We start from the raw sequence: 12987 nt of genomic DNA, 5'->3' as shown, positions 1-12987 counted from the left end.
TTTCCTTTTTTGTTGTTGTTTATTAAGATATCATTAATATACAATCTTATGCTCAGATTTCACATGAGCAAAACTGGTTACTACATTCTCCCTATTATCAATATATTTCCATTTTTAAAAGATTAATCATAAAAGTTCAAGAAGATGTCTCAGTTCAAATAGTTTATCACATACCATTATATTACAGGGAAATATTTATTAAAATATTATTATAATTTGGTAGATAATCAATCTCCTTCTTTCTTTTATTTCAAGGATCACTTTTCCACTTGAAATAAAGTCACTGCCAAGGGAATCCATGCTCACTATAAAACTATTTGGGATTATTTGTGCAACCAGTAATGCAGATTTATTAGCCTGGACTTGTCTTCCATTGTTTCCAAAAGAGTAAGTATATCATTTGTGATTAATAAAGGTCCCATTTCAATAAAAAGCTCCTTAGAACTAAATATTTTGCAGTATGTGGCATAATGAGAAAAGAAGACCTTTTATTCTGAAAGTGAGTTACCTTAATGTAAATCATGACTATTGAAAGTAGGGCTGAAAAGCAAAAATGTAGAAATGGCTTTAGAAACAGTCCTCATGCTCAACTTGTCAACTGGGTCATTTAAAATGGAAAAGTATTGACATGACTAATTTCAACTGTTTTTCCTTCTCTGACCAGCCAACTACTCTGGAAGTAGTAATTCAAAATGATTGAGGTCAATACTGTCATTTAGAGACAATGTAAGTCATGGAATTCTGGCTGAAATAAAATTATATAAGTGGTTTACTGACTTCTTATTGCCGAAAAGAAATACTTAGTAACTTTAAGATGATATTTTCCAGGAAAACAAGCCAAGAAGTTCATATATTCAATCAGAACTAATGGTGATTGCAAAATAAACTGTTGATTTATCCATAAAGATTTGGAACTATTGATACTTAGAATATTTGATACAATTAACTACATGATTTTCTATGCTATAAAAGTAAAAAAATTTCAAATAAGTCAGCATAGTTATTTTTAATATGGTAAGACTTGCTTTAGAATCACATTGTAAAATACAAGATCTTTGAAAAATTAGAATCTATATTGTTATGTTAATATTGTTATAAAGAATGTTTCTACCCCTGTTGTTTTGAAAAGATTTGGTAAGATAAAAATGTTAAGAAAATTCCTCATGAGTTTTTAGTTCTCACATTTAGTCAATATACATAATATCAAAGGAATCATGGTAAATCTTTAAAATCATCTTTGTTGGATTAATTCTGACCTAAAGGGTGTGTATGTGTGGTGTTTGTGTGTTGCTCTATTATTTATTTTCATGTTATTACCCGTTTCCATGTATGTGTTTCTTGAGGACAAGGAATGTATTTACCTTTGTAATATTTATCATCTGACACAGTACTCTTATAAATAGGCAATCAGTAGAGGTTTGTTTACTAAATTGAATTGGAAAGAAAATCAATCCCTTTAGGAGACTTAAATGAAATAAACTTTACGAAAGAGTTTAGTCTAAAAGGAATACCGACTGCTGTTAGCAGATATTTCAAAATCTGATTTGTGAACTAAGGACTTCCATTACTTTCTCACTAGGAGCAGCTATGCAAGTGCCCTTCCTTTTCATGAGTGAGTTTCTTTAAAATTTCAACTACAGTATTTGTAAGATAGAGCATGGTTTTTAGAATAATATTTCTAGCTATTCGCTGAAAAAAATGCAATCCATTGTATTCCCTTTGCATATAACAAGCAATAAGCAAAAAATATCTAAGAAGGTTGGAATGTTTTTGTCTTTCAAACTACAAGACTTTATTCTAGATGGTTATGATAATAAAAATACTGTGTCCATGTTGTTTTGTCATATATCACTGTCCCTGCATTGATAGACATTTTATATGTGACTGATCATAGACAGTGGGCATCTTTAAGTAATGCCATCTGGGTACTAATACTAGGTGGTGTTTTCCTAAGGAAAAATGTCAAAATTGTGGATGAGACATCATATCAGAAAACACAACTTACTTCAATAAGAGCACTTCAATAAACATATTGTAAATATATTTCCAAAATGACTGTTTCTCATGAAAATCCAAAAAACTGCTTCTCTCCTGGTAAACAATTTAAAGAAATCAAGATCTTTTTAAGACATCAGAAATCCATCATGTGGGCAATTGGGGAGATGTGATGGATCTCATTGCTCTGAGTTACAGAAATTCTAACCCAATTAATATGATGCAGATATTTCCAGGTTACAGCAAATAGGCCACTTAATTTCATTTCCCTTCACAGAATGACCCCTGTCCCTAAATTTCTGGTATGAATTTGTCATTTATTACAGTTTGAATGGCCCATACCTAGCCATGTGGAGTTGTAATGAGCACTTATGTCTATTTTATCCATCATACACATAACCTCAAAATATGTAGAATTGAAGGCTCTCTGTAGCTATGGGCTGGAGGGGCTTACCAGCTCCCGGCAACTGAGCTGCGGGCAAGTTCACTGTGGATTTGGTGAGACTGAATGACAACAGAACACTGGGTAAAAGGATGCTTACCAAGCTTTATTCTCACTGCAGTAGGTTGAGCGCTAGACTCCCATCTGCCTCCATATCTGACCCCACTCAGCTTCTGCCTCAGGCTCTCCTCCATCCTGTTCTCTTTCTCTCCTCTCTAGGATCTCTTCTCTCCTGCTTCCCTCTGCCTCTAGCACCAGGTGGAACTCTTTTGTAGCAATACTGGCAGTATTGGCTTATAGCCAACAGGTATGCAAGCATATGCCTGCACGGTAAGCTAAGGATTACCTCATCGCACAGACACAGTGGGTATCAGCTGAGGATCCTGGTCATGGAACTTCCATTTCCCTACACTATCTCTTTGTGGTCTCCAGATGTGAGTTTCAGAAGAACCAATGGTGATTAAACTCAGATATATTAGCTATGGCTGCATCAAGAATGACTACAAATAAAAATAAACTTTGACATTTTTCAAGCACACAAACTCATCTTCAGGCTTATAAAAAATATGTTGCAAGTCCAAAGGTAAAATTTTGCCCACAGAAGTTTTATAATCCTCTGTTTTTGCAAACAGGGCCTCCTCCACTACATCTGTAGTCACAGAGGCTCCACACTGCAGTAAGACAGTGTTATTCTCACTTCAGCAATTCCTATGAGCTACATTTCCTACTTAAGTGCAAAACAAATACTTAGCATTTCTAAATTGTAGTAAACTCCTTCAGTGCAGAGATTCTCAACCCTGATTGAAGAATAGAATCTCCTGAGGAGATTTTAAAATAACTAACTTCCAAGTGCCCCCAAAGATTCTGATTTCATTATTGAGCAGCAGGACCCAGGTATCAGTATTGTCAAAGCTCCTGAGGTGCATTAAAACCCAGGAAAATTACAACCTTTTGCAGAATTTCAAAGGAAGCCCCAAATAAATCTTAGCCTCAAAACAATTTGATTCCTTAGTCAGTTACTTAAGTAGCCAATCCTGACTCCACTGTATCTTATCATTTCAAATATATCCTCAAAACCAAGTCATTTTAAAATGTTGTGTATGGGAATTCTTTGTTGTCCCTTCCTGTCCAACAGAGACTAAGAGCTCAACAAGTCCAAGTGCCTCATTTACAGATGACGATCTCTGTGATAAAGGAAGGTTAAAGGAAAGTCGCTGTAGGTCATTGGGCTACGTATCAATAAATAGAACAAGAACCAGAATGAAGGTCTGACTTCTCCCCACATGTGTTACTATCTTAAGCTGTCCCCCTCTTCCTCCTTAGCTGCCATGCCCTGCTGTGAATGCACCGTGAAAACCTCACCACCACACAAGGGGCTCCCTGTGCTCTGTTCTTGGGCATGAAACCTGTTAGACTTATTAAGAAGCTGAGTCCCAAAGAGTTTTATTACATCAGATCCTCTGGATGTGTTGGCTACCCAGTTCTGAAGCCTTGTGTATTCTTGTTTCCAGAATGGCAAGCCATGGATGTATATAATCCTATAGCTGACAATGACAATAATTATTTTATTTAAAGCCCCTATTTTATTGCTTGAGGAAACAGGGACTCAGAGAGAGTAAACCAGCCCATCTGTTCTGCTGGCACAGATTTTGGCTCAGTTTTTCTAGGCATAAGAATTTATACAATATTGACATTGAAAAGATCCTTAAGTCCAGAAAAAATATTTTGAAATGATATATTTAGCAGTGTGGTCCTTTTTCTAATGACATTTCATTCAAATGTTGAGTGTGGGTGTTGGGGTGATTTGAAATCCTGGAGTTCAACCCATTTGTCATCAACTCACCACCTTTCTGAAGTCCACCATCAACTACCAAGCCATATGAAAACAAATAATAACACTCTTCTGAAAACTGCTGATTTTATCCAAGAAACTCAAAGATGTTATGCTAATTAAAACTAAGTAATTAAAATAGGTACAGATGTCCTGATATACACTCTGGTGTTCTTTCCACTGTATGAGACTTGCCTGTATATCCTGCCTTTTTCATGTTTTTGTTTTTTGCTTAATTCTAACTGACTTGATAAACCTTTTCATGATAGTGTTATAAAAAATGCTGGTGGTCCCACTGGCACAGGTATTAAAAGCTTCTGTTTTCATCTTTCTGAGACCACCAACTCTCCTAGATGCATCCTTTTCACATCTTAATTCCACCAATCATCTTCATCCTCATATGTAGGCACCATAGACCCATTTGAGGTTTCTCTGTGACTCCCAGTTGATCTCAGCTTGGATGGTTCAATCAGATGCTCTTATCACAGGTGCCCCTTATCTCTACCATGTAACCCCCTTTTGGGGAAAACCCCTCACTCAGATATCTTCAGCTGCTTCTAATCTCTTCTGTACAAAAACCAAAGAAAGCCCAGTAAAGCTAATCTCAGGAGTTCCTGCTGCCTGTTTTTCATGTGGCCCCAGGTTTGTGGTCATACCCACAAGTTGTTGCCAAAGGAGTGATTTCCTTCCTTGAGTTCTAAAAGAGCCCCTTCTGCCGCTAGCATTTTGCTATGTTCATTTATATAACACTCCCTTACATCTGCCTTTCAAAGGCAGAAAGGGGGGAAATTGGGACACCTATATCTGCCATACTCATTCTGTTTCCCCTGACTCCATCTTCTGCTTCCCACCATCCCAAATTACAAGAAAGTGGTGGCCTTGTCTTTTGCCACATTCTCCAGCCAGTATGCTCCATCCTCATTCCACACTCCTGTTAATGTTTTACCATGGACAGGGATATTTTCTGTAAGTGCAGTGGGGAACATTAACACCTGAGCCCTCCAAGTTTGGTGTTAGAAATGCTCATTTTTCCTCTTGCATTCTGCCTGAAATTAATCCAAAACTTTTCACAAGCAGATGGAAGCTTTAAACCATTTTGGGGAAGGTCATATACACTGAAAGGCAAAGGGAAAATCACATTAATAATTTTCTAATTTTTACGCTACTAAGGTGATTTTTAGTTGGCTAATACTGACCCCAGCCTCCAGAATTGTTATAACAAAAAGCAAGTTTCTGCAGATGAAGTAAGAATAGAGCAAAGGGGTAAAGAAGATTCAAAATTCATCTAGCTAGAAGAATATCTTTGGGTCATATAAACATATCGACCCAATAATATAATGTTTACAAATTGTACTTCTCTGGGAGGATACTTTCTAATAATATCTTTATATATGGAAAACAAAGAGGGCAGGCTTCAGAAAAGTAAAGTTTAAATAGGATGTTTTTGTTGGATTTTTTCTTCATATTTTACATAGTCTCTGTTAAATGGCAAGATGGAATTCTATGTTGTTCTCCAGAAGATTCTCCTCATGCCTTAAAATTCTTTGTAAAATTGAATTGTGTTGACTTTCAGTTCTGTATTTTTAATTTGGCATATTAAAATCAAAACTGTCCTCAGTGATCATTGGAACAGTTTAGCAATAATCCAGTTCATATTCACAGCCAGGTATAACATCTTTTTTTAATTCCTATAAGGACCTGTAGATTTGGATGTTATTGAAGCTATTATTCCTATTTAAAATCTTTCCCATATGCATTCTCTTTTACTATGGTAATTTACAATATATTTTTAAACATTCAAAATGTGAATAATCTTTCTATTTATGCATAAAGAAGCATTTCCTCTGTGAATCCCCACAACTATTTTGATTCTGCAGATCATATGCTAATTTAAATCTTTTCTTTCTGTAAGTTTAGGGCCTTTTATAGATACCTGGGTAATTTGGTCACTCTGTGGAACAAAAAATCGTTCTGAAGAGTTAACATCATTATTGACTTCAGGCAGTCATGCTCCAGGAATATAAATCTGAGATTCTTAGTCCCATGGTTTAATGAGAATTGTCAGAAGTTAAGAATAAATGCTACCTGTTAGAAATCACTGTGTAAACAATTTTCTCTGTGGAAGATAAATGTAGGTATCTATGAACATAACTATGCATGTGATGTATTAAAAATGTACTATTAATTAGTGTCTAGGATTGTGGAATATTGTGTCTCTCTTCTAGATGCTGAATGAGCCACTAAAATCGCTGATTATGTTTAAATTCCAAAAGAAGACATTTATAGATAATAATAGCTCGAAGTGACTCCTGTCTGTCTATATATGTTGTCTTTTGCAGCAAAGCCATTCTTGGGTCTATGCTATTCAGTATGACCTTACAGAGTGAACCCCCCATAGAAATGATAGCTCCAGGAGTGTGGGATGTAAGTCAGCCATCCCCAGCGACCCTGCAGGTAAGTGCTAGACTATGAGATTAAAGTGCATGGTAAATCTTGGTTAACAAGTAGCTTGTTGTCAATTATTGAAACAATTTTCTGCCAGAATCATACATTTTAATAGTCCTCTCTCTCTAGCCTGCTGGAATTTATAAAATCTCCACTGCCTTTATTTTGCATTCAGTACTCTCAAAACACTTTTTCCCAGTTTATGTAATAACAATTTCAAGCCATTCCTCATCAAACATGATCATGAAGGGAAGGGATGTAGTTTTGCCATTAGTAAACTCATTATGTGCATTCATTTTTCTCTCCATTGTCTAAAAGCAGTCATTGTTATATATTATTAAGTTACTATCTTACTCAACATCAGACTCTGCATTTTGTCATGCTTTCTTAAAATTTCTTATATTGTACACTCCTAAATGACTAGCAGTTAGCTCAGTAGTGGGGAAGAAACTGTAAACCAAAATCTGTCTTTCATATTTTCATTTTTCTTAAAGCTTCTCTACTTTCTCTAATTTGTGATTATGAATGAAAGGTGATTAATGATTTAAGGCTTTGGTACTTTTGCTGAGAGTTCCTCATGTGTTCATGATTATTAGTGATCATATTGGCCAGATACCTAAAGCGTGGCCACTCCCATACATGGTAATGAAGGAATAAGACTTTCCATCTCTTACAGGAAAAACAGAACTGCTCTCTGGGTAGCACTCTCTAGAACAACATTTCTTAACCTTAGCACTACTGATGTTTTTGGATCAGATAATTTCTTGTTGTGGGGGCTGTCTTTGCATTGTTTATAAGCATCTTGGCTTCTACCCACTGGATGCCAGTAACATCTCCCCAGTACTGACAACCAAAAATGCCTCCAGATACTGTCATATGTCCTCTAGGGATGAAATTGCTTTCAGGTGAAGATCGCTGCTCTAGAGGACGCTAGTGGAGTCTCTGGGGTCTCTTGGGATAAGGATGTGAAGGATAATGTTTAGCAAGATGAACAACAAGATGTTGAAATTGGAAGAGAAAAATAATAGTAATAATATGTAATAATATGTGGCTTCCATTCTGAAGGAAGGAGAAAGTCCCCACTAGATAGTAGCCAAAGATCCAAATCTAATCCATAGACATGATAAGAAAAGAATGGTTGTTTAGGCTGGATCTTGGCACAGCATTATAGACACTCAACATCTGATGCCTTACTGATTAGCAGATGTTCTGCTGTGACAGTATAACTAGTTTTTTTTAAGAAGATAAATGCATTTTTTTATCAGACTATTTCTTGCCAGATCCAAACCACCTCAGCTGAACAAAAATCTTCCAAGTCTGATCATTGCCAGAGCTGTGTGGATATACATTCTTTATTACAGGGGTCTTTACTGGCAGATGTTGGGGTGGGAGAAGTAAGGAAGACTATCAGATGATTTTTTTCTCAGATGAGGGGAACAGATCCTTTAGAACACAGATCCTGGCAAGTGGAATATGAAGAAAAGTTTCAAGTATTCATTAATAGCATAGATTTCCAAGCAGACATCTGGAGCTATTACCAAGTTTTGTTTTGTTTTTTGTTTAAATTAGCCTATCTATTATCAACTATATCTTACAAAAAAAGGTAGAGAGCATGTAAATCATTCAACAGTATATAAAAAAGTTAAGTCATCCGATTTTTACAAGATAATTTCAAATGGTAAGGAGTTAAAGGAAACTTTTTAGAACACTTTAACTGATGACTGAATGTACAAGATAAAATAGGAGTCATTAAGGTATTAAAGTTGAAATACTTAGTAATCAGTATGCTCTAATTATACACAGTTAAATTTAAAGCAGAATATTTCAACCTAAAGATTATAGTGAGGAAATTAAAAGCAAATTCTGCAACCAGTGTTTGTGTTAAGGAACCAGGGTGGGTCTCAGGAAAAGACATCAAGGCTGACAGGAAATCTAGGTTCCAGTCTTAGCTCTTTAACAGAAAATGTTATGACTTTGGACAAGCCACCTAACCTTCTATTTTCACCTCTGAAAGGATTATGCTATGTCTACATGACTTCTTTCAGGTCTGTACTTTTCTGATTGTCTCTGTTAGATGGGCAATTAAACTGGTAGCCACCCCAGTATGATAAGGGATATGAAACAGCCCAGAACCTGATTCCTTCAAGTCATTTTTTCAGGTTCCATGGCTGGTGTGCTAACCAGAAGCAGTGGATAGAGCAAAGTAGACCCGAGTTCAGAAATGGAGGCAGATTATAGCATGATTCCACTTTAGCCTGGATCTCATTCCGCTTCCTGTTTCTCCCCGTATACAATCTAGTAGAATGGCTCTGTCACAGTTTAAGAACTAAAAGCAAGGGTGTTTTAGTTAATGTTGCTCTTAATATATTCTATATTTATTTACTTGCTCACCTCCCCACTCATGTCTAAGTTCAATATATTCTGGCTCATTTGTCCTCACCACACTTAGCTGTTTTCAGGTAACCCACTAATTCTTAGCTGCCAAATGCACTGGTGGTTTCCAGTTCTCTTCATACTAGCCCTTTCTTTTCAGTTGTCAGCACTATCTCTTCCCTGTTACAAAAAATTCTTCTCCCCTGGTTATCCTTTCCTTGTCTCCTTCCCAGGCTCGCCTTCTTCTCCTAGTCCACTGTTAACAGTTCTCAAGGATTCCATCTGCTTCCCATTGCTGTTCTCAGTATATACGTTCTCCCTGGGAGAATTTCTTAAAAAGCTTTATTCACGTAAAATGCACATACAGGCTGCTCCCTCTTTCTGGGGGCAGCATTTTCTCTTTCAGATAATAACATCTCTTGCGTGGAATAACAAAATGCACATACAGTACAACCTTCCCATACAAAGTGTGCTATTCAGTGTTTTCTGTTGTACTTTTAGAATTTTCACAGATATGTACAACTATCACCATTGTCAATTTTTAGGCATTTTCATCACTTCAAAAAGAAATTCCATAACCTTTGGCCATCACCTCCTTTTCTCTCCACTTCTTCAACTAAGCAACAATTAATCCTTCTGTCTCTATAGATTCACCTTTTCTGCACATTTCATATAAATTGAATCACATAATATGTGGTCTTTTGTGACTGGCTTCTTTCACTTAGCATAGTGTTTCAAATAATCCACATTGTAGCTAATATCAGTAATCATTCCTTTTTTATTGTTAAATAATATTAAATTGTATGGCTATACCACACTTTATCCATTCACTAATTGGTATGCATTACATTGTTTTCAAAATTATAGTTATTAAACACAGCACTGGGATGAACATTCATGTACAAGTTTGTGTGTGGACATATGTCTTCATTTATCTTGGATAAATATACCTAGCAGTGAAATTGCTGGGTCTCATTCATTTCTAAGATTTTATTCACACTATCTGTGCAAGTTTATTTCTGAGTCTGTATCTCTAGTTCAGAGTCCATCACGTCACAAGTGTCAAAACAAATATAGCCACATACTTGCTGAAAATTCCAGATGGATATTCTGTAGGTAACTTCAAAGACAACATATCCCAAACTGAGCTCACTTTCCTCTCAAAATAATTGATTATTTAATAAATATTATATGTATTTAAGTAAAAAAGTCCAAAACATAATAATTCTTTTAAAAATTATTTGTAAATAATAAAGAGCACAGAAAGTACAGGAATTTTCCTTTAGTTTCTACAAAAACTAAGATATTTAAATTAATAATGCATTTTTGAGGCATTCAATTCACGGCAAATCATTTCTTTATTGCAGATTGATTTTCCAGCTATTGAGTGGGAGTTTATGAAACTTGATTCTGAAGAGAATAGAAGTAATCTTGAAGAACCACCAAAAGAGTGTTTAAAACATATTGCCAGACTTTCACAGAAGCATTCGCCTTTATTGTAAGTGTCCCAGGCCTTGTAAGTGAATTTTGCCTGCTGTTAATGATACCATCTGTCATACTGGCACTCACATCTTTAAAGAGTGGACCTGACCTTCATTTCCTAAATTCACACCTGTAGGATGATAAATTAATGTTTAAGAGCCAAATTAGTAATGTAATTTTTTAAAGATTTTTTTTCCTATGGCATTTGCAACTTTAACCTTAGTCAAAGGAAAAGCAAAAATATTTAGAAATATTTCTGTTCAAAACAATAAAGCAGAAACAGATTAGATATATATATATATATATCAGCTTTTAATAGTGATAAACCATTGCTTGACTATCCTTCAAGGAGGTGGAAAGTTGTTTTAGTAAATAGGAAAAATCAAAACTTAATTATCATGGCAGATTTAAATAGTACAGAAATACCATACAACCCAGTAATTTCACTTCTAGGAATTTACCCAGAGAAAACAAAATTCCTGATTAGAAAAGATGTAGAGACCCTTATGTTTATTGCCTCATTATTTACAATAGCCAAGATGTGGAAGCAACCTAAGTTTCCATCAATAGATGAATGGGTAAAGAAGATGTGGTACATATACATGATAGAATATTACTCAGCCATAAAGAAGAAACCCTTCCATTTGGAACAACATGAATGAACCTAGAGGGTATTGTCCTAAGTGGAATAAGCCAGGAGGAGAAAGACAAATACTGTATAATTTCATTTATTTGTGGAATCTAAAAACAAAACAAAACAAAATGTCTAAAATAGCAATAAACTCACAGACAATGAGAAGTGACTGGTGATTACTATTGGGGATGGAGTGGGGTAATGGGTAGGGAGGCACAAATATTCTCAATCAAAATATAAGTTAGTCACAGAGATGTTAGTACAGCATGGAGAATATAACCAATGATTTTGTAACATCTTATCTTGACAGGTACTAACTGCACTAGATTGGGTGAGGATTTAATAATGTGGGTAACTGTTGAACTACTGTGTTGTATAACAGAAGCCAATACAAATTGTGTATCAATGATACTTAAATTTAAAAAAAAGATGATAGACTTAACCCAATCATATCAATGATAACATTAAATGTAAATGGTTCATACATCCCAGTAAAAAAAGCAGAGGTTGTTAGTGACCAAAGAGCTTTCAATTTTGTCAAACAAAAATTCTCTGGAAAAAACAAATTCCAAGAAGAACTCTAAGATAATTAGTGACACTTGTACTTACTACAGGCAATATCTGAGGCACTGCTGTTTATATTGATGCCAAAAGCATGTCTCTAAATAACTCTATGTATCTACCATAAGATAATAACAATTAAGCATTTTGTTCCAAAAATGAGAAATCATTTAAAATTTTTAACAGGGAATTGTGTGATCTGAATAATTTTTTTTGAGTGATCCCTTGGACTACAACTTAAAGAATGGGTTGGAGAGGAAGTGAATGAAAGCAAGCAATACAGGGAGGTTGATATAACATTTTAGGCAAGAGGTCATGGTGACTAAAACTAGGGTGATGGCAGTGGACACTTGTAGATACATCTAGATTTGGGAGACATATTTTGGAAGTTGAGGAGACGTGACTACACATGATTAATAGCAATTCGGGGAGAAGCCAATTGAGAAACCAAATTAAATCAATGGAGAATCCAAGGTTTTTAATTGATTAACTGGGAAAATGTTTAATCATTTTCTGGTGGAGGAATAAGTTTGGGCCATTGTAAACTGAGGTGTTGATTGTGATCAAGAGTTTTGTTTTGGCTAATCTTGTTACTGCTGTCTTCTCTAATTTCAACGTGTTTCTCTCTTTCCCTCATTCACTTCAAACCAGTGATATCAGTCTCCTTCACATACTTCGCATATGCTAGTTCCTCTCCTACCTCAAAAGCCTTTTTTATTTAGGGTTCCCTCTACTTGGAATGCTCCTTCCTCAGTTCTTCACATCACTGAGTCATCTCATCCTATAGGTCTTCACTTAACTGTGATTTTCTCAAGGAGGCCTTCTTTGACAACCCTGTCTAATGAAGTTTTTCTCTCTCTACCCTCTGGGTTATTATTACCCGTAGTGTTACCACACTTAACACAATATATTATCATCTTGTTCATTAATGTGTTTTTCTTTTCTCCTTCTCATTAATTTGTAAGAAAATAGGATAGCAAAGAGGAACATATCTATGTTGTTTATCGCTATAGTTTAGTATTGTACACTGTGCTGATAATTTGTATACACCAAGTGTTATAATGTACAAAGCTCCTTTACATAGAGTTTGGTATAAAACTTACCTTAAGGATTGAAAATGGTGAAATATTCTCAGGGTTATAACACGTGTCTTGATTATCCATTGATATTCACATCTTAAGTATATGAATCATCTTTTTCTACTACTTAAAAATATAAAACTTT

At 35.3% G+C, this 12987-nt stretch overlaps 1 protein-coding gene across 8 annotated transcripts in view; it reads left to right on the top strand.

The window, feature by feature from the left end:
* PIK3C2G (phosphatidylinositol-4-phosphate 3-kinase catalytic subunit type 2 gamma) overlaps positions 1-12987 on the top strand; it is a 319871-nt gene that overhangs the window by 102536 nt on the left and 204348 nt on the right. For all 8 annotated transcript variants that reach the window (XR_012125937.1, XM_073223871.1, XM_073223866.1 and 5 more), the window contains 3 exons: positions 256-387; positions 6608-6722; positions 10454-10584. Coding sequence is in view for 7 of the 8 variants with exons in the window: in XM_073223871.1 (XP_073079972.1) it covers positions 256-387; positions 6608-6722; positions 10454-10584 (378 nt within the window). In the remaining variant the exon portion in view is untranslated. The remainder of the gene's footprint in view (positions 1-255; positions 388-6607; positions 6723-10453; positions 10585-12987) is intronic.

Source organism: Manis javanica, chromosome 15 (assembly GCF_040802235.1).
Source record: "Manis javanica isolate MJ-LG chromosome 15, MJ_LKY, whole genome shotgun sequence".
In the NCBI taxonomy this organism is placed as follows: Eukaryota; Metazoa; Chordata; class Mammalia; order Pholidota; family Manidae; genus Manis; species Manis javanica.
This window is presented reverse-complemented; position numbering and strand designations above follow the sequence as displayed.